Source organism: Muntiacus reevesi, chromosome 1 (genome assembly GCF_963930625.1).
Source record: "Muntiacus reevesi chromosome 1, mMunRee1.1, whole genome shotgun sequence".
Lineage (NCBI taxonomy): Eukaryota > Metazoa > Chordata > Mammalia > Artiodactyla > Cervidae > Muntiacus > Muntiacus reevesi.
The window spans coordinates 89801285-89824302 of NC_089249.1; the positions used below are offsets into that span (position 1 = coordinate 89801285).

The 23018-nt window shown below is 44.3% G+C and overlaps 1 protein-coding gene across 1 annotated transcript in view; it reads left to right on the top strand.

The window, feature by feature from the left end:
* Positions 1-6435: 6435 nt before the first annotated feature.
* Positions 6436-23018, top strand: part of CASQ2 (calsequestrin 2) — a 74203-nt gene continuing 57620 nt past the window's right edge. Inside the window, exon 1 of the mRNA XM_065927176.1 lies at positions 6436-7041. Within this exon, the coding sequence (XP_065783248.1) occupies positions 6730-7041 (312 nt within the window). The 5' untranslated portion in view covers positions 6436-6729. The remainder of the gene's footprint in view (positions 7042-23018) is intronic.

Genomic DNA, 23018 nt, shown 5'->3' on the forward strand with positions numbered 1-23018 from the left:
ACATGAAGAAAACCAAACCACTAAAGACATAGCAGAATCGAATTGCTAAAAATATATGAATAAAAAGAAAATCTTGAAAACAACCATGGGGGAAAAATTCATTTACAAAGGAAAAAAGATAAAGATGACAACAATTGCTTGTAGGGAACAATGCAAGCAAGAAAACAGCAGAACAGGGACTTCCCTGGTGGTAGAGTGGATAGGAATCTTCCCACCAATCCAGGAGACCCGGATTCGATCCCTGGTCCAGAAAGATCCCACATGTTGCAAAGCAACTAAGCCCACACACAGCTACTGAAGCCTGTGTGCCTAGAGCCTGTGCTCTGAAACCAGAAAAACCACCACCACGAGAAGCCCGGGCACCACAACCAGAGAGCAGCCCCTATTCGCTGCAACTAGAGACAAGCCCTCTCAGCAACCAAGACCCACCACAGTCAAAAATAGATAAATAAATGTGTGTATCTGTGCATGCTAAGTTGCTTCAGTCATGTCTGACTCTTTGCGACCCTACGGACTGTAGCTGGCGAGGCTCAGCTGTCCATGGGATTCTCCAGGCCAGAATACTGGAATGGGCTGCCATGCCCGCCTTCAGGGAATCTTCCCAACCCAGGAATCAATCTTCATCTTTTATGTCTCCTGCACTGGCAGGCAGGTTCTTTACCGCTAGCGCCACCTGTGAAGCCCAAATGAATAAATAAATAAATAAATGTGTTTTTTTTTTTAAGTGGAAAAAAAATTTTTATGTGTCATTTTAATACCATCAAAAATATGAAATAATACCAGATAAACCTGACAAAAGACACTATGAGACCTGTATACTGAAAACTACAAAAAACTGCCAAAAGAAATCAAAGAAGACCCAAATCTATGGAAAGATATATACATCGTTCATGTTTGAGAAAGCTCAATATTGTAAAGATGTAAATCCTCCCCAAACAGGTTTATATAGTAAAAACGATCAAAATCTCAACAGACTTTTTTTTTTTTTTTTTAAACTTTATGACCAGATTTTGAAGTTCACAAGAAGATGATTAGGGCCTGAACCTCTTGGGGAGTGGATGCTGGCCACTATTCTACCTAGCACATTCTCCACTTGGATATCCTGACATAATCTCTATATCCAGGTGATTTTTGGTTTTGTTTTCCTATTCTTTTACTGCTTTCCTTGAGAAGTCTATATTTCCCTCCAGTTCCAGGACAAATAAATCTTAAGTTTTCCCTTTATTTGCTCTCGTGTACATTTCTTTCCGAACTAAATTTTTCATTTTCTTTCTTCTCTTTTTTTTCCCAATTGTTCCTCTTTTCCCTATTGTTAAAAAAAAAAAAAAAAAAAAAAAAGCTGGTTTATTTTTATTTTCGTGTCCTGTAAATTTTCTGTAACCTAAGTTTTTCTATTTTTGTTTTTCCCCCGTGGAGACAGAGACGGTTCCCCACCTTATGCAGAACAGCCTGGGGTCGTGACAAGTCAGAAAGAACAAAAATAAAAAAAGAAAGAACAGGGTCCAGATCTGGTCTCTGCTACTTACGAGCTGTACTAATTCGGTAGACTACTTGATCTTGAATCTCAGTTTCCTCAACTGTTAAATGGAAGGAAGAGCACTCAGCTTGATAGAATTTTAAATGAGATGATGTATAAAGTGTAAGGAGCCCAGTGACTGGCTCATCGAAAGCACTGAAACATTAGTCCCCTTCTTGCTTTTCCTCCTATGCACACAGCACAGGAGGTGCCTCGGAGCAGGGCCAAAACTCAGAACCTGTCCCCAGGTCACATCATGGAGAGCCATCTATTGTTTCTGAAGTGATTCCTGGCTCGTCCAAGTGACTTCATAAGCCCCCTGTAAGAGGCATCTAGCTGTGGTTCCAAGTGGTAAAGAAAACAGAACAAAGAACAAAATCCACCTTTTGGGTTCAACTCCCAGTTCTGCCATCACTAGTGACCTAACCCTGTGCACAAAGAATCCATACACAGCAACAGAGATCCAGCACAGCCAAACTATGGAAAAAAAAAAAAAAAAGTTAAATTTTGTAAAGTGCTTAAAATAAGACCTGGTACAAAGTAAGTGCTTCACATTTATTTAACAAATATTTAATGAGAACTACTATTGGCAAGGCAGGTTTCAAGAAATATGTTGAACAGATGCTGTCCTGGCTCCTAGGAGGTTCAGTCTCTCTGCAGAGAAGCAATCCCCAGTGGAAGGGGTGTTTCCAAGGAGAAGTATGGTACAAGGGAAGTGAATGTCAGCCCCTGGTCTACACTCAGGGGTCTCCCTGAGGAAGTGACATTTGTTAAAACGTGGACTGTTATACAGCCTAGCTCTTTTTCAACCAAGCATTGATCTTTTCCTGTTCGATTCTATTTAGAAGTTTTCTGGTGCTGGGGAGCCTGATATTCAGAGCCAAGAGGAAAAGGAGGGTCTTGGGGTTGCTGACAGGACTGTTCTGATTTGACCAGAGGAAGCCTGAGGCCATGGAGCACGGGGCTGTAGACTCAGGCGTTTCTGGGATTTTGCCTTCCAGGCCAACAGGCTGACTCCCCCGCCAGTGGCCCAGCCGAAGGGGAGGGAGGAACGGGCTCAAAGAAAGAAAGATGCCATACTCGGCTTTGCCCACTAGGTGGAGTATTTTAGCCAAAGAAGGGGCCTTTGGAGGCAGTGAAGTCCTAGATCTCTCTGCCTTAGGGGAGAGGCAAGCTCAGGCTTGTAAGAGACACGCCCATTAAACCCTTCTCCGCAGCTTAACAGTCAACAAGCTTCCTCAAACCTATGGCCTGTGCCAAAGTCTCTTTTGGGAAAAGGAGGTACTCTACGGCTGGAACAAATTCTAGATTTTTAGAGCCAGAAAGAGGCCATGGGAGACCAGTGGGTCTGACCATCTTTCCCACAAATGAGAAGTGCGAGGATGGAGAGGTGAGGAGACTCACCAAGGTCGCACAGCCGGGCTGGGCCCTTCCACACCAAGGTCTCCTGACTTCCGAGCCTCAGCTCTCTCTGAGCTGCCCCCCAGTCATTCAGATAGCTTCCCTGTCCTGTGCACCCTCCCATGTAGGTGTGAGCCCATATACTGACAAAGAAGTCCAGAGTGAAATCGGATGCTTTCATAGGAGGCAGGCGGTGGATTCGGCGCCCCCTAGTGGTTGAATGCCCGTAGGTCTCAGCGTGGAAGCGCTCGCCGCTTCTCCTGGGAAGAAGCTTGCTCTCTGCTTCTCCCCTCCCTGCTGCTCCTAGGTTCCCTCCTTGAAGATGCCTTCCAGAGGGATGGGATGGGGAGGGAGGTGGGAGGGGGGATCGGGATGGGGAACACATGTAAATCCATGACTGATTCATGTCAATGTATGGCAAAACCCACTACAATATTGTAAAGTTATTAGCCTCCAACTAATAAAAAAAAAAAAAAAAGAAGATGCCTTCCTTCACCCTCAGTCCAAACAGGCCACCTCCTACACACTGTTACAGTCTCTCCCTTGTCCTCAGCTGATCTTTAGAGCACATGCCTCTGTTTGAAGTCCAGTTTTACACAGGTGCACACACACACACACACACACCCCATACATATGCTGATTAGGTATAGTTTGTCTCCCCTCTGGGATGTAAACTCAGCGAGTTCAGATGAACACTGTGTCCCACTCCGCTACCCAGTAGAGTGTCTGGTACATAGCAGATGCTCCATAAAATTTTATTAACGTTTACTTAATACATGAGAGATCGTGGCTTCAAATCCTGATTCACCTGTAAAGTGAGCTATGGTGAAGACCCAGTTAAATAATACATGCAAAACTGTCCTGCCACCTGTCAAGGGTAAACAAATGAAAGGGGTGAGGTTAGAGTAAGGGACTCCAGGGAGAGGCCACTCAGAGGGAGGGACTGGAAACTGCCAGCAAAAACAAGGGGCCTACCTCATATATTGTGACAATAATTAGCATACATTTATATTGCCTTCTTCACTTTGCTTTATCCTTTCTTGTTTAAAAACAAAGGACAAAAATACTTGCTAACAGCACATAAAGACACTCGCACCCTTCAGCATAGTCACATAAACTGGGCATGTGTAGGTGACACTCTGACTTGGGTAGCTGTGAAAACTGTAATGAAAAGTTAACCTGCCAGATGCCAAGTTGACTCAGACATGTCAGAAGCACCCCTCATTTACAAAATAAATACATTAGAGTTGGTGAGCAAGAAGGCAAAGGAAAAATGAAAACAACAAAAGACACCGAGAAAAGATGGCTGGGACATAGAAAGGGTTCAACCAGGCAAACCTAACCCATCAAGAGTGGGACACACATTGAGGCCTCCACATCTAGGTGTGGGTGGACAGTGGGAAACCTGATCCCCACAACAGGTGTCAGTGGCCGAGCCATCCTCAGGCTGGGCTTGGAGGCCCCGAACAGAGCCGGGATTTAGGGACAGGAACTCGCCACACTGCGGCTCTTTTTCTGTTGATACACAGCTGGTCATAAGCCAGACTTGAGGGCTAAGCTGAATTTTTTAAACTTATCCCTTGGCCTTCGTACTTCTCATCAGTTGTAAGTCAGTGCAAAATTCAAAGACTCTGACTTTAAACATCTCCCAGTTTTTTGGTAACATTAAAAAAAAAACCATATATTAAGAAAAGTGGAGCAAACTCTAAATAAAGATAAGTCGATGAGATTGCGACAACTGGGAACAGTTTTGGGAAGCTGACCTCGAAAAGACAAGACATACACTGTTTCACACCACAATCTTTCTCCCCCTAAATTTTTTAAAGAAAGCAGAGATCTCGTGTGCTTGCCAATGACCTGAAAAGCTAACCACATCTTAGAATGGCCATTCTTGACTCTGTCTTTGAAAGCCTAGCAAAGTGACCATCAGAAACAACTGAATGCTGTCATGGGTGTCAGTGATGGGTTCCCCAAGGTCCTGGGTTCCCCAAGGTCGTGGCTTCCTGGATGTGAAAGTGTTCTGAAGAAATTCCCATTGGCCTGCCCCTTAGCTTCAGGCCCTCTGGCTGCAGTAGAGAAGATTGCTTCCAGTCATGTAGGCCACTGACTTTCTTCTTACCTTCTGTCCCCTGCAAAGTTTGTATGGGACAGAGTCCTTGCTATTTCCAAAGCTGATTCTCCAACGAAAAGAAGACAAAAACTCGGCCTAAATCATGAGAGCCATAGACCATTCTGCAGAGTGGAAAGACAAGAGTGGACTGTTGTTTGACAAGAAAAGATGGAATCTTTTAAGAAAAGAGGTGTCTATGTTGCGATTCATGGGGTCGCAAAGAGTCGGACACAACTGAGTGACTGAACTGAATGAACTGAATGGGGGAATTACTCCATCAGAGTGAAAGCACCCAAGAGTACTGGGCTCCGGGGCAGAACTGAACTCTCTGTCTACCCTCGACCAGCAGGCAGTGAGTAACACGATCTCTGACTAGGTGCTGAGCTCCCCAAAGCTCAGTTAGCTCCTCTGTGCAAAGACATTTTAATCACATCTGCCCCAAACGCTTGATGGATTCAAGAAGAAGGCAGACAGAAAAGGGTTCACAAACAATTACTATTAGAAACTGACAATAATTATTATAATAACCTACGTTCCACCATCTCCAAGAAGAATGGAGTAATATAACAGCTGCTGTGTTTGAGTAACTGCTTTGCACCATGTTTTTCCATCTGTGTGTTCCAAGCCTTACAATATAGTTCTAATTATTCCCATTTTACATGGAGCAGGGGTGGAGGTGATGGATGGAGAACCAGAGAGGGTAAGTGGCCCTTCAAAGTCCATTCAGCCATTAAGAAGCAGAGCATGGATTTGAACTCAGACCTGTCTGGCTTCTGGACTCTCTACAGCAGTCTGTCTCTAATGAAGAGGAAAGGGGCAAAAATGATACATTGGGGGTAAATGTTAAAAAAGACGATGATAGCGAAAAGCCTAAGAAGGTTTCTGAGGAAGATACTTGAACTTTTACTATATTTAATTTTACAATGGGGCAGGATCTCCTGGTGTCAGCAACGTTAAGCCGTGAGCAGGGGCAGAAGGAGAAGGACTGTGACCCTGGTGGACTGGGGTCTCTGGAGCTCTTTCCATGGAGAAAGGGTGACCCTCGATCCCTTGCTCAGTGACTGGCAGAGCCACAGGGGACACAGAGCAGCGGCCAGCCAGGGGAAGGCGGGTGCAGAACGTCAAGTCCACCTGGGGGTCGGGTTAGTCCCCAGGTCAGTGGTGAGTAGGCGTGGGGACAGGCTGACACCAATCCCTGGGATAATAGACTGATTCAATAGCATCTGAGTGACCCCCTGCACATCCACACGTCACAATCCCATGCCTCCCTCCTCTCCTTCTGCCCTCCTCCCTCCAAGTGGATTTCTCTCCTCTGACCTTCCTAGCCTCCTCATTTCATGTGCGCATGTTCCCCTGTCTCCCTCCTGCCTCCTCCCTCCCCACCAGCCTGGCAAACTGTATCAGCGAATCCCTCAACGGGGCCCTATCTAACTTTTTTATTCATCGCATGATTTATTTTTAGCCTGAAACAACTGCATCCTAAAAATGGAGTTCCAGATGAGACACGGGCTGGGCAGAGCTATGCAAGCTATCTGGGGCTGGGCGGCCCAGCCTGGCTCCGGTTCCACGCACGCATGGGTGTGAGCCTCTGCTTGCTTTGTCTGAGCCCACGGCTACAGTCAGCAGCCTGCAGAGGTGAAGACGGGGTTCTCGGGCCCAGGGAGGGCCAAGGAGAGAGACCAGATCAGCCTCTCTGCTCCGCATGACTCCCACCAAGTCCTCTGAGGCTCCATTCACTTGCCTACCATCAGCGTTTCTGGGAAAGAAAACTTCTGCCCAGATGAAGAGAGCCCACCTGTTTGTGGTGGGGGTCTACCTGCTCTCCTCCTGCAGGGCGGAGGAGGGACTGAACTTCCCCACCTATGACGGCAAGGACCGCGTGGTCAGTCTCACCGAGAAGAACTTCAAGCAGGTTTTGAAGAAATATGACTTGCTCTGTCTCTACTACCACGAGCCCCTATCTTCAGATAAAGTCGTGCAGAAACAGTTCCAGCTGAAAGAAATCGTGCTGGAGGTGAGTGGGAGGGGGCCCTCGGACCACGTCGTCCAAGGAGGCGGGAACTGGCCTGTGATCGGGATGTGGGGACCCCAGGGTGCTGAGAATATATCCTGAAGTCTTGCCCCATTTCAATCTCTTACAAAACTGGAAATCTTGCAAAGCTGGGATGTGTGAAAAACAGAAGTGTGTTCAGACTCTTCAGACAGGACAAGTGAACGTGCTGCACACTGCATTGCTTGCCGTTGTTTAGTTGCTCAGTCCTATCCGACTCCTTTTCGACCCCACGGACTGTAGCCTGCCAGCCTCCTCTGTCCATGGGATTCTCCAGGCAAGATTACTGGAGTGGGTTGCCATTCCCTTCTCCAGGGGATCTTCCTGACCTAGGGATCGAACCCACGTCTTCTGTATTGGCAGGAGGATTCTTTACACTGAGCCACCAGGGAAGTCTGCCCAATGCGTTATAGTCTGTAAAGATACAAAGTCTGTCAGCTGACGGCCCTCTTGATTTCTCAAGGGCAGTGGTTGCAGCCACTCTTTTCCTCAGATAATGTTAAAGCTATTGTTAAAAGGCCTGAATGACATGAAATTCAGGGTTATGTGCAGGCTTCATTCGGTGTACAAATTTCCTACTCTTTGTTCTTGTAAGTCTGCCCACGATCTTGGGGCAGCAGAAGTCATTTGACCTTGCCTCTGCTCGTGGGTCAGATGGGGAGCACCACTAAGCAATGCTCCTCTCTTGGGACTCGGTATCAGTCGACATCACACACTGGAGATGTGGGAAGATCTTGGCTGCATGTTCATTACGGGAGCATTTCTTTTTCTCATAAAGTTCTTGGTGTGAGTTCAGGGAAGATGCTGAAGTCAATTCTTATTCTGTCTGCATTACATGACCTCTTTGTGAAACTGGCGCTGGGACTGGTTCTCTAATCCCATGTGAGTGACCCAGGAACTCCTCCCGTAGCTCCTCCTGGACAGTTTCAGATCAGTTACACTCAGGAGCACCTAGGAGTGCCAAGAATTCTAGTAAGTACCGAGATCCCTTATCAGTCCCTAGGCTCGGCTCAGCCCTTGCACGTATTTGCAAAAAGGACTACTGGAGAACTATAGCAGTTTATTAACCAGCCCTATGTGAAAGCTCAGCTCAATCAGGTGCCTTTTTGTTCTTCCTTTTTCTTTCAGTTTTATTGAGACATAATTGACATACATTATAATCAAATACTTTGATGAACAGAATTATCATACAAAACCCATGTGGATTTTAGTTCTCAAAAAAAAAAATTGACTATAAGAAAATCCAGGCTTCCCAGGCAGCTCAGTGGTAAAGAATCTGCCTGCCAATGCAGGAGACTCGGGTTTGATCCCTGGGTCAGGAAGATCCCCTGGAGAAGGAAATAGCAACCCACTCCAATATTCTTGCCTGGGAAACCCCATGGGCAGAGGAACCTGGTGGGCTACAGTCCATGGGGTCACAAAGAGTAGGACATGACTGAGCACATAATAAAATCCAGGAAAACCATCCCAAACACATCAAAATATCTTTGATAATTTAAAAATATTGCAGAATCCTGTGTCTCTCGATCATTATACATATATCTATTTTCAGAGGCTTTATATATGGCAGCATGGTCATTACAGAGAGCTCTAGTGGATGAAAAACTAAGCATTTTAAAAATATCACCATGCCCATTATCTTTTTCCTCAGGCTCTATTCTGGGGCCTGAACATGGAAGTTCAGTTCCCTCTGTGAGTTACAAGCAAGGAAAAAGCAGAGACAGTTATTAGGTCTTTGTACTACATATACAGGAAAATCGCAGGCTGGGAAAAGACCAGGACATACAGCACGGCTGCCGCTCAGCCCAAGAAATCCTCACTCACATTGCCATCTCCATCTCAAACTGCCCTACTCAATTATAGTGAGAATTTTATGGAAAGGCAACTGAAGGTACCAGGACTCTACCATATATGCTCACCACTGTCAACTTAGCCTAGAACTCAAGAAGCGTGCCGGTGCAAGCAATGACCCCAATTTCGGATTCCCTGTCACACACACACACACACACACACACATTCTCCCTCAAAGAGAAATTCTGTATTCCCAATTAAAATCCTGAGAAGAGACTTTGCCCTGGACTCGCCATCCTTCCAGCCGCCTTTGATCCAGAAATGCCCAGCAAAGACTGACAAGGTGGAAGTTCAGCACAGGAGGTGGTTTGATGCCCACAGGCTCCTAAATCCTTAGGGAAAGAGATCACAGAACTTGGAGACAGAGATCTGGATTTATATCCTGGCTTTGGCTCTGCTGGACACATGACATAGAGCAGGTTATTTAACTTCTCTGCACCCCATTTTCTCATCTATAAACCTGGAAAAATAATAATTGTCGAACGGGCTTACAGGATGATTAATGTTAAACATTTATTGAATGCTTACTGTGCGCAGGGATTGTTCTAAGCACTTTGTATGTGTAGCTGGTTTGAGCCTTATAGTATTTCTCTGATGTAGGTATGGTGGCCATCCCCATCTTCAGATGGGGAAACTGAGGCACAGAGAGGCTAAATTGCCCAAGGCCATTCAACTAGTGTAGGTGAAGGCAGTTTTAGCCCCTATACTGCCTTACTGCTAGAATCAAACGAGACGATGTACAAGTTGCTGAGGGATACCCTCTTCAGGATTGTTTCAAGAGTCTTCCTTGAATAGGGTGCTCAGCCTGTGGGCCTGGGCCTGATGATGCCAGCCATATCAGCAACAGGGTTGAGAAGCACAGAGTCCCAGAGCAGGCACTGCTCACACAAATATCCAAACCCTGGAGGAGGCTGGGCTGCCTCTGTGAGCCTTGGGGAGGGAAGGGGGGCCTTTGCTGAGATACCAGTCAGGTGCAGGCTGTTCCTCAGAATCCACGACAAGACTAGTTCCAGGAATCCCAGGAATGGTAAGAGAGGGTGGGTGTGAACCTCTAAATTTTCTTCCTGGTCAAAAAAGTCCACCTTTGTCTTCTTAATTCCCTGGACTCTAAACAAACACTAAGGAAAATATCCTGCCAGTTCCAGGGCTGTGTATGTGCAAGATAGGAGGGGAGGAGGCAGTTCCCAGGGTGCATCCACAAGGCAGTGAAATCTCAGCCCGGGGCAGACAGCACAGGAAGGGTGGGGTTCCTTTCTTCCGAACAGTTTAGGAAGGTGGTTTCCCATGCTTTCTATCATAGCTCACTGTGACTTGGTGTGTACAGAACATACACACACAAATGAAACAACAGTTTCACAAAACAAGGCATTATTATTTGGGGAGCAGTTGGATCAGAAATTCTTTTATCTTCTTTCTTATTATTCTTCTCTATACTTCTGTTGTATTTCATTTAAAAAAAAATATTGATCTCCATCTGTTAAATTGATCTCCCTCTCCAATGATGTTGCCACCCCCAAGTTGATAAACCTGGAGAATTTCTAAAGGTTAGAAGGGGAGAAATTAGAAGTTCATAACTCATCGCATAACGGCCATCCCTGACCTAAATGGGTAAAACATCCAAAAAAGAGGGGATATATGTAAACATATAGCTGGTTCTGGAGAAGGCAATGGCAACCCACTCCAGGATTCTTGCCTAGAGAATTCCGTGGACAGAGGAAACTGGTGGGCTACAGTCCATGGGGTCGCACAGAGTCGGACACGACTGAAACGACTTAGCATGCATGCATGCATTGGAGAAGGAAATGGCAACCCACTCCAGTGTTCTTGCCTGGAGAATCCCAGGGACAGAGGAGCCTGGTGGGCTGCTGTCCATGGGGTCGCACAGAGTCGGACACGACTGAAACGACTTAGCAGCAGCAGCAGCATAGCTGATTCACTTTGCTCTACGGGAGAAACTAACACGATATCGTAAAGCAATTATTCTTGTTGCTGTTGTTGTTACGTCGCTAAGTCAGGGTCTGATTCTTTTGTGACCCCATGGACTGTACCCCGCCAGGCTCCTCTGTTCAACTATACTCTAATAAAAATTAATTTTTAAAAAGGGCCATCCATTCTGATAAAAACCCAAAGATAATATGGTCAGTGTTTGGTCTGTTTGTTTAAGGAGTGACATTGAAATACCTAGAAATAGCCCCATCCACAGGGTGAGGAGGTCACTCTCATTGGGCCTCGAAATGCCCATCAATTAGTCTTACATCTGCCACTTTAGGTCGGGCCTGGGGGTGCACACTGTGGATGCAGGGAACATGAAACACTCAGGCGGCTCACAGCCTAATGTGGAAATTACAAAGAAATACTAATGAAAAGCCACAGTGCAAGGGAGTCACTATAATAGTAGGGCAACATAAGCTCCTCTGGGAGTGCAGAGGAAAGAGGAAATGCCCTGCTCTCTGGGAGGCATGTGGAAGGCATGACAAAGAATTGGTTTGTGAAAATAAATAGAATTTACTAGGCAAATAAGCAAGGCTGGGGAAGGGAAATCCAGAAGCTAAGATTCTGACAGCTCCAAAATCTTTTCCAACTTGGTAACTTTTCCCTAAAATTTGGCCACAAGGGCCTCATTCCTTTAGGTAAAATTCTTTTTTTTTTTTAAATTCTTATCCCTATTTAGTCAAGCCCTTCTGCAAGAGATAGTCTTTTAAGATACTGCCATTCACTTACACCTCCATCTGATCAAGGTTGAGTTCTATGTGAAAGCAGAGTTTGATAAGAGGAAGAGAAGAAAGGGAAGAATATGAGGCCATTCTATATGCAAAACAGAAAAAGAGACACAGAAGTACAGAACAGAATTTTGAACTCTGTGGGAGAAGGTGAGGGTGGGATGTTTCGAAAGAACAGCATGTATATTATCTATGGTGAAACAGATCACCAGCCCAGGTGGATGCATGAGTCAAGTGCTCGGGCCTGGTGCACTGGGAAGGCCCAGAGGAATCGGGTGGAGAGGGAGGTGGGAGGGGGGGATCAGGATGGGGAATACATGTAACTCTATGGCTGATTCGTGTCACTGTATGACAAAACCCACTGAAATATTGTGAAGTAATTGGCCTCCAACTAATAAAATAAAATTAAAAAAAAAAAAAAAAAAAAGCTTAGGGAGAGGGACGCCCCTGGTGGTCTAGTGGCTAAGACTCTACACTCCCAATATAGGTGGCCCAATTTTGATCCCTGGTGGGGGAACTATATCCTACCTGTCCCAACTGAGAGTTTGCATACTACAACTAAGATCCATCACAGCCAAATTTTAAAAATAATGAATTTTTTAAAAAGCTTAGTCATAAAAAGGGCAAGTAATATGGCACGGGGAGGCCACATTCAAACTCTGCTTTGCATTTGACTGGAATCTACCCCTGGAAGACCCCAGGGTTGGTACAGTGTACGTAGCTCTATATAGATGCTCTGTAAATGCTTGTTGAATGAATGTCTGATATGTTAGAGCTCACAAGAACTTCGAGAACCATCTAGATTGTCCTGAACCCCTCATGTCATAGATGTGGCTTTGTAGCGATGTGATCTACACAACTGGCAATCCTGACTCTTGGTGGAGCACCTCATCCACACAGTAACACACTCTCATGCAGGAGTGTGAGATGATGTGGACAAAGAAAACGCACCCCGAAACAGACATGGCTAGTGTTCTGATAGAGTTCTTTCCAGTATTTTTTTTTCTATGCATAAAAACACACTTTCAAATTAGATGTATACCATTTTTATAGTTTTATTTCCTGCTTTTTTTCATGTCAGTATATTGTGAGTGCCCCTATGTCACTAAATAGTTTTAAATTCTTGGCAAACATGATGTTAATGTTGGCATAGGATTCCACTATATGATCATACATATTTTTAAAATAATTTTTCTTTTTTCCTTTTAATTAAAAAAAATTATTGGAGTATAGCTGATTTGCAATGTTGTGTTAGTTTCAGATGCCCTGTGCAAAGTTAATCACTTATACATAAATGTATATCCACTGTTTTTCAGATTCTTTTCCCATATAGGCCATTACAGGATTTCTCTATTTTGGGATACTGGCACAATTTTCAGGGTTTTGAAAATCTTTGCTTATTTATATTTTTATTGTTTTAATGGACATTCTTTGATTTCTAGCTGGATTGAATTCTTCGTGGAATTATTTGACACTTACATTTTTCTCTTATTTTTCTATGCCTTTTACCCTTTTTTTTCTATTGAGATATCAACTCAGATTATAAAGGGAGTTGCAATTTTGTATGCTATTTCCTTCCTTCAGCTTCAGCAAAGTCAGCAAATGTAGTCATGCCTCACTGGCCAAACCCTATTAGTACTGCAGGATTCAGAGACTCAAGAGGAGGACACGAGCAATGAATTTGATTCCTCCTTGCTGCTTTGCTGCCGGCTTCTACTTTTGCCTTGAAACAAGTGCTGCTCCTATCATGTTCTATAAATACTGCAGAGAAAGTCCTCCAACATCCGACATCACTGACCTATCTCGGGTTGAAATGCTTGAGAGGTGGTGTGCTCTAAAATGGGCTTCCAAATCAGAGAGGCCTGGGTCCAATTCCCGAGGAAGAAGTCTGTCTGCATTCAGGTTCCTCACTTGTGATGCATCTGTGTGAGTCCTGTGGGAGCAATTAAACACACCAACCTGTGACCAATATATACATTTACTGGAACTTTCCTCAGGCAAGTGAGTGAGTGTTCCAGAACATGAAAATTCCTACTGTGAATCCATGAATAGAAATATTCATTCATCAGTATTCATTCATCCTTGTTGCTAAGGCAGGCTCTCAGTAACCGTAGCATGAGTGAGTGAATGAGTCAGTCACTGAATGGATGGTGAACGAGTGATGCTTTGTACATGGTAAAGAGTAAAAATTCATTTATTTGTTTAGGGTGATGAACTAGCAGGTACTGTCAAGCAACCTGGGGTCCTGAAGCAGAAATAGTTAAATCAGACTGGTAGTTGTCTGCTGGGTTGACCAGACGCCCCTGTTGTTTCTTGGGAGGCCCAGGGCTGCTCTATAGAATTCTTCCTGCAGGGTTTTCCATTCTTCCTGTTTGAGGAGGTCCCCACTTTAAAGGGGCTACCATCCCCATACATGACCTGCCCAGGGGCTCTCTCCCAGGCCCTCCTGGATATCAAATGGCATTATCACTACCTAAAAATTATCGGAAATGGCCTGTCTGCCAGCAGTAAGGGTTACTGCTATGACTGATTTTTCACTGCTGGTCAACAGGCTGTGTGTGTGTGTGTGTGTGTGTGTGTGTGTGTGTGTTCAGTTGCTTCAGTCCTGTCCGACTCTGTGATCCCATGGACTGTAGCCCACCAGGCTCCTCTGTCTATGGAATTCTCTAGGCAAGAATACTAGAGTGTGTTGCCATGCCCTCCTTCAGGGGATTTGCCTGACCCAGGGATCAAAACCATGTCTCCTGCATCTCCTACACGCAGACAGATTCTTTACCATTAAGCCACCCAGGAAACCCCTGGTGAACAGGCTATTTCCCAGTAATTTTCTTTTTATCTTTTTAAACAAACTTTTTATTGGAGTGCAGTTGTTTTACAAGGTTGTGTTATTTTCTGGTGTATAGCAAAGTGAATCAGCTACACATATTCACATACCCCTCTTTCTTAAGGATTTCCTTCCCATTTAGGTCACTACAGAGCACTGAGTGGAGTTCCTTGTGCCATAGAGCAGGTTCTCATTAGCTATATAGTTTATACATGGCGTGTGTGTGTGTGTGTGTGTGTATATATATATATATATATATATATATATATATATACATATACATATACATGTCAATCCCAATCTCCCAAGTCATCTCATCACTGTTTCCCCTGCTTGATGTCCATACATTTGTTCTCTACCTCTGTCTTTATTTCTGCTTTGCAATTAGGTTTATCTGTATCATTTTTTTAGATTCCACACATAAGTGTTAATAAACAATCTTTGTTTTTCTCTTTCTGACATTCTTCACTGTGTAAGACTGGCTGTAGGTCCACCCACGTCTCTACAAATGGCACATTTTGTTCCTTGGTATGGCTAATATTCTATTGCATATACACACCATTATCTTCTGTATCCATTCCTCTGTTGATGGACATTAGGTTGCTTCCATGTCTTGGCTATTGTAAGCAGTGCTGTAATAAACACTGGAGTGCATGTGTCTCTTGGAATTATGGTCTTCTCCAAGTATATGCCCAGGACTGGGATTGCTGGGTCATATGGTAGTTCTATTTTGAAGGAACCTTCATACTGTTCCCCATAGTGGCTGTATCAATTTACATTCCCAGCAACAGTGTGAGAGGGTTCCCTTTTCTCCACACCCACTCTAGCATTTATTGTTTGTAGATTTTTTTGATGATGGCCATTCTGACCAATGGGAGGTGATAACCTCATTGTAGCTTTGATTTACATTTCTCTAATAATTAGTAATGTTGAGAATCTTTTTCTGTGCCTCTTGGCCAGTTGTGTCTGTCTTCTTTAGAGAAATGTCTATTTAGGCCTTCTGCCCATTTTTTGATTAGGTTGTCTTTTTTTTTTTTTAATTGAGCTGCATGACCTGTTTGTGTATTCTGGAGATTAATCTCTTCCCAGTTGCAGATAATTTGTATATTGTATTTTTTTAATATAGTTTTATTTATTTATTTATTTTTGGCTGTGCTGGGTCTTCGTTGCTTCCAGGGCTAGCCTTCGTTGAGGTGTGCGGGCTTCTCAATGTGGTGGCTGCTCTTTTGCAGAGCACAAGCTCAAGGCAAGCAGGCTTCAGCAGTTGTGTGTGGGCTCAGCCGTTGTGGCTGGCAGGCTCTAGAGCACAAGCTCAGTAGCTGCGGCACACAGGCTTAGCTGTTCTGTGGCATGTGGGATCTTCCCAGGCCAGGGATTGAACTCACGTCTCCTGCGTTGGCAGGCGGATTCTTTACCACAGAGCCATCAGGTTGCTGCTGCTAAGTCGCTTCAGTCGTGTCCAACTCTGTGCGACCCCATAGACGGCAGCCCACCAGGCTCTGCTGTCCCTGGGTTTCCCCAGGCAAGGACACTGGAGTGGGTTGCCATTGCCTTCTCCGGAGCCATCAGGGAAGCTCCGCAAATTATTTTTAGAGGTGGTTCTAGCACAGATCATCCATTAGGCCCTATGGGAAGGAGAAGACTGATTCCATAATCTGTGGCAGAACTAAGTGAATCCTGTGCAATGCAGTCCTCTGGGTTCTGCTAAGTGTCTTAATGTCATTGCTCTCAGATTGTCAAGGTCCTCAACAGACTGAGCTCTCTTTTCTATTCAGGTCTCAGTCTCCTAATCAATCTGTGTATCAGCGAGAATATCTTTGGTGAGATGACTGCAGCCTCTTTAGATTCTGTCATGTGTCCAGTGTTGCTGACATGACTCTTGTGCACGACCATCCTTGTGTATCCAACTTCAGATGAGGTCGAAGTGCTTAAGCAAAGCAGACAGCTACGTGTCAGGGTAACTGAACTTCTCTTCCATTTACTATTGGATCTGGGCAAGTCACGAATATGCATTGCATTTTACTCATCTAAAAAAATCGACTACGTCCTTTCTACCTTAGTGAATTAAGAGAATTAAATGAATAAAAATTCCCCGTAAAATTATAAGAAGCTGTACAAGTGTCAGGTGTTATTACTTTGTTAAGTTGGTTACTACTAGGAAATTGATCTATGTAGAATGCTGAGTGCCTGAAATACAGCTGGTGCTTATTAAATGTTAATTCCCTTCACCTGTCACTTGAAATGCAGCCCATGTTCTTGGCCAGTTGTAGTAGTTCTGAACCTTGGCTGCACGTAGGACTCAACCTAAGGAGTTTTAAAAAATACCTATTTTGTTATTGTTTAGTCGGTCAGTCGTGTCTGACTCTTTGCTTCCCCATGGACTGCAGCACGCCAGGCTTCCCTGTCCTTCACCATCTCCCAGAGCTTGCTCAAACTCATGTCCATTGAGTTGATGATGCCATCCAACCATCTCATCTTCTGTTGCCCCCTTCTCCTCCTGCCCTCAATCTTTCCCAGCATTAGGATCTTTTCCAGTGAGTCAGCTCTTCCCATCAGGTGGCCAAAGTACTGGGGCTTCAGATTCAACATCAGTCCTTCCAGTGAAAATCCAGGGTTGATTTCCTTTAGGACTGACTGGTTTGATCTCCTTGCAGTCCAAGGGATTCTCAAGAGTCTTCTCCAGTACCACAAGTCGAAAGCATCAATTCTTTGTCTCTCAGCCTTTTTTATGGTCCAACTCTCGCATCTGTATATGACTAGTGGAAAAACCATAGCTTTGACTGTATGGACTTTTGCCAGCAAAGTAATATCTCTGCTTTGTTATACGCAGTCTAGGTTGTCGTAGCTTTTCTTCCAAGGAGCAAGCATCTTTTAATTTCATGGCTGCAGTCACTGTCTGCAGTGATTTTGGAGCCCAAGAAAATAGTCTTTCACTGTTTTCATTTTTTCCCCATCTATTTACTATGAAGTGATGGGATCAGATGCCATGATCTTAGTTTTTGAATGTTGAGTTTTAAGCTAGCTTTTTCACTTTCCTCTTTCAACTTCATCACAAGGCTCTTTAGTTCCTCTTTGCTTTTTGCCATTAGGGTGGTGTCATCTTTGTATTTGAGGTTATTGAGATTTCTCCCGGAATTCTTGATTCCAGCTTGTGCTTCATCCAGCCTGGCATTTTGCATGATGTACTCTGCATATAATATAAATAAGTAGGGTAACAATATACAGCCTTGACATATTCCTTCCCCAATTTTGAACCAGTCCATTGTTCCACGCCCAGTTCTAACTGTTGCTTTTTGAACAGCATACAGGTTTCTCAGGAGGAAGATCAGGTGGTCTGGTATTCCGATCTCTTTAGGAATTTTCCACAGTTTGTTGTGATCTGCACAGTCAAAGACTTTAGTGTAGTCTATGAAGCAGAAGTACATGTTTTTCTGGAATTCCCTTGCCTTTCCTATGATCCAACAGATGTTGGCAGTTTGATCTCTGGTTCCCAGCCTTTTCTAAATCCAGCTTGTACATCTGGAAGTTCTCCATTCATGTACTGTTGAAGCCTGGCTTGAAGGATATTGAGCATTATAGCATGTGAAATGAGTGAAATTATGCACTAGTCTGAACATTCTTTGGGATTGGAATGAAAACTGACCTTCTTCAGTCCCGTGGCCACTGCTGAGTTTTCCCAATTTGCTGACATACTGAGTGCAGCTTGTTAACAGCATCATCTTTTAGGATTTAAATAGCTCAGCTGAAATCCTGTCATCTCCACTAGCTTTGTTCATAGTAATGCTTCTGCATCTTATTCCCCTGCTGCTACTGCTGCTAAGTCACTTCAGTTGTGTCCAACTCTGTGTGACCCCACAGACGGAGCCTACCAGGCTCCCCTGTCCCTGGGATTCTCCAGGCAAGAACACTGGAGTGGGTTGCCATTTCCTTCTCCAATGCAAGAAAGTCAAAAGTGAAGTGAAGTCGCTCAGTCGTGTCCGACTCTTAGCGACCCTATGGATTGCAGCCTACCAGGCTCCTCCATCCATGGGATTTTCCAGGCAAGAGTACTGGAATGGGGTGCCATTGCCTTCTCTGACTTATTCCCCTAGACACTGATTTAATTGGTCATGGGGGAAGGGTTGATATTCAGGTGCTAGCTTCTAAAAGCTCCCTGGGTGATTCTAGTATGCAGCCAAGTTTGTGGACCACTTGAGGCCTGATGCTCAAAATTTGGTCGGCAGACCACACCAGCAGCAATGGTATCACCTGAATACTTGTTACATTTCAACAGGATCCTTTGGTGAGTCATAGGTATGTGAAAGTTTTCAAAGCACCGTACTGGTCTGTTGGATTGGAGAAATTTTCCAGATGCCCAGAATCATATTGCACCTGCTTGACCTTTGGCCTGCTTACTCTCCTAAATGGCAATGGACCTGTCAGCATTCCTCTGATTTGAAAAACTGCTGAGATATTAACTTGGTCTGGGGCTGCGGGGATTCAGGTCTGCTCTGGGACTCAGCCAGATCTCCCAGTATTCTCCCATGGTCCCCTCACTCACACCATCAGTGATTAATACTTGGACCTCCTTAGAAGGAGAGAATCTGGACTTGTGTGATGCTTCCCCCTCCTTGAGAGGTTTCCAGAAGAGTTACAGGGGTGTCTAAGGCCAGATCAGAAGGTGCCTTTCTAAGGAATCTTAGGTCAAGGTCCAGGATTTACCCTCAGAAAGAGAGGAAAAGCATTTATTTGGTTGGCATGTCACATTGCTCTTTTCTCCAAAAGAGATGACAAATTTGAGCACCCTGGAGATATATGAATATGGGACACTAAGATGTTCGCATATTTAACAGGAAAGTACAGGAAAGCTGCACAGAGCAAACTGATGAGTGTTCTATAATGTAGAACTAAGTTCTGGGCTTCCTTGGTGGATCAGTGGTAAAGAATTCGCCTGACAACGCAGGAGAGTTGGGTTCGATCCCTGGGTTGGGAAGATCCCTGGAGGAGGAAATGGCAACCCACTCCAGTATTCTTGTCTGAAAAATCCCTGGCTATGGTCCATGGGGTCACAAAGAGTCAGACACAAGTAAGTACACGTGTACGCACTCAAGCGTTGTGAACACCCCATAGAAATATTCATTCTTTCATTTATTTGTCAAATACTCATGCACTGCTTACTTAGAAAGTGCAGATGACATGGTTCCTGATAACTCAGGGGTTGGTCTTTTGTTGATAAGAACTCACTTCCTTTAGGTCTATGTTTAAGTGTCATCTTATGAAAGAAGTTATCTTCATGACCACCTCTATTAAATCACACACTCCAAGCACCCCCTTATGCCTTCAACCTTACTTTATTCTTCTCCATAGCACTTGGCAGACATAGCGCATATTGTTCGAGATGGTTATAGCATGTGGCATCCACAGAGGCAAACACTTTGTTTTCATCATTGCTGTACCCCAGCACCTAGACCAGAGTCTGACTCAGTGTGGCCTCTCAGCAGTGTTTGTTGAAGGAATGTTAAATGAACAGAAGAGGAAGAAGGAGTAGGGAAATCACACTTATTACTACTACGAACTTACTGTAAAACATGTCCAATATGGGTGCTTTACAAACGTCATTCTGTTAAATTCTTACAACATATTCTCACATTATGTACAAAGAAATGATTCCCTAGAGTCGAGTAGAAATTGCCCAAAGTCACAAAGCTAGAAAATGGCACAGCATGAAGCAGGATTTGAATTCACATCTGTTTGTTTCCAAACATCGTGTTCCTTTCACTACACCAAGAAATAGCATAAAGGGGTTGCTTCTTGTTTGTAAGCAGGGCCAACTTACAAAAAGACAAGTGTCTCTAATTTGAATTGGGATTTTCACTCACATCTGAGCAGTGTTTAATTTCATAGCTGGACTATGTGTTAAACTGAAGTGTGAGTAAAGGGACTAATGTTTAGCACCTACTTGGTATTTAATAAATGTTGGGTAGGTGGGTGGAAGGTGGGTGGAGAGAGAAGAAAAAGGCAAGGAATTACGGATATATTGCTCATATTAGAAATATATTTCTCTTTGATATATTTTAAAAATTAAATCAATTTTTAAAAAGAGATTCAGTAGGAAGATGAAAAATTAAACTGAATCTCTCAGATTCAGGGAACTGTTTGTCATACTTGCTTAATCCTGCTGAAATATGGGTAAAACAGATTTTTTTTTTAAAACCATGGGACTCTCAGTCCAAAACACATACATGGCATGGACATAAACCTCAGGGCTCTCTAAGGCTGTCGTTGCCTTCAAACCTATTTAGCACTGGCGAATGTCCCAGTGGTTGCATTTCTAAACCTCAAGAGAGGAAGGCAAAATGAAATTTCTGGAGGCAAGTGCATCCACAGATGGGTTGATGTGGGAACACTGGGCAGAGAATAGCAACACACACAGGATTCAGGTATTTCTTCCAACTGTTCACTGCCCAAAGATGGCATTCTCCAAACTTGCACCTGCTGCACTCCGAAAACTCAGATGAGGTCAGGTTTATTTTGGTTTGGCTTTGAGAATAAGTCCTCACGTAGAGCCAGAGCTCTCAGAAGATGGATGCCCAGGCTCACTCTTAAATTGCACTTCTCCTAAGAGATGTGTGTTTGCTGGGCACTTCTCAGCAATAAAACTAGAGCCTAGGGTGACATGTGAGAAGACAAGAAATGCTCAAAGTGTGGACTGAGTTGATTACCATTCAATTCTTTCTTCCATACAGAATTAACAGGGAGATAGAGATTTTACAAAATGGCAAATACACTGTTGATTCAGAGGGTTTTAGACCATTGGAACCTTCTTCTCTCACTCTTCCCACTCCCAACAGCCCTCAACAATATTAAAGCCCAAACAGGATAGCTAGTCATTGTATTCTTGAGGTAGACCTCCTCACAAAGTTACACATTTTAAATGGAGACATGCGAGACCATGAAAGTTACTGCACTGGAAGCATTATAAGGACTACTCTAGTGTAAAGCAGTAAAATGCAAACAAACAAGAGCTGTTTCAGGATCACAACATTTTCCTTTAAAAGCAGGTGCCCTATTTTCTTGCAGTTTTAACTTCACTGCTTGGAGTGGAGTATTTTTGCATAGTTATCAGCTCAGCCTTAGAATCTAAGATGATTTGTTCCAAAGAATCTGAAAAAGAATATGTGTGTGTGTGTGTGTGTGTGTGTGTGTGTGTGTGTGTGCGCACACGCGTGTGTTATATGGGCCTTCCCCAGAGGCTCAGCAGGTAAAGATACCGACTGCCAATGCAGGAAACGTGAGATGTGGGTTTGATCCCTGATTGAGGAAGATCCCTTGGAGGAAGACATGGCAAGCCACTCCAGTATGCTTGCCTGGAGAATCCCATGGACAGAGGGGCCTGGTGGGCTACGATCCATAGGGACGCAAAGAGTCAGACATGATTGAAGTGACTTAGCATGCATGTGTGTTATATATATGTGTGTGTGTGTGTGTGTGTGTGTGTGTGTGTTATATTAAATATCATATACCTGTATAACTGAATCACTTTGCTGCATATCTGAAACTAACATAACACTGTACATCAACTCTACTTCAATTTAAAAAACAAAAATAAGATTTACTGCCCCCCAAAAAAAGGCTTTATCAAAAAAGCCAGTCCCCACAAAGTCTGCATTTGTACAGCAACACTTCTGAGTTTCCCTCTTCTGTAGACTGGATGTCGTTTAATTCAGATAAGCCATTTCTCTTTGGACAGACACACAGGAACATGGCCAGCGCACCGTCTTGCAGAGTGATGGGCTGGGCAGGCCACAGCCGCTCCTCGGTGCCCAGAAAGCCTGTTCCAGGAACGTCTGCCTGCTGCCTGGCGCCCCAAGCCAGGCAGGCCTCTCCTCACCATCTGCCGTGTGCTGGGCAGAAAGACGGGCCAGCAAATTCTCCTTCACCCGCCTCTACCTTACACAGCCCTGGTTCAGCACCCCAAGACCTTCCTTAGCCTGGCCACACACACCTGACTTCCCTATGAAGGATCTGAGAGCATTTCCCAAACCCGAAAGAAAAAGTGAATACAACCCATAAACAGCAGCCCACACTACGCCCTGGCAACATAAGATGCACACACTTAGGACAGAAACCCTGCGGGTCTGAGTCTTTGCAGTGTCCACACCGTGGACTGAGTTCTTGAAGGCCGAGCCTCTCCCTTTGTAGAATAAAGACCACTATCCCCTCATCCCAGGGTTCCTCTGAAGAGAAAAGAGGGGTGTGTGCAAAGTGAACAGCCCATGTCTGGTGCTCAGGAAAGAACTATTCTAGAATTTACTATGTGAAAGTACATTGAAAATGAACTCTCAGGTTAGCTGTCTGTGGTATTTGCTGTCATTAGTAGAGTTCATCAAAATAAACACTAGTCAGACATTTTGCAAAGTTTAGCCAAGCAGCAGCAGGCTTCTCTTCTGCTTTTTAATGTTCACTACTGGGGAGATGAGGCATAGAGGCCTGTCTGCCATCATTTTACATTTAGAAGGTCTCTCCATTGACTGCAGCCTCCCGCCTTCCCTCCGCTTTTATTTCTC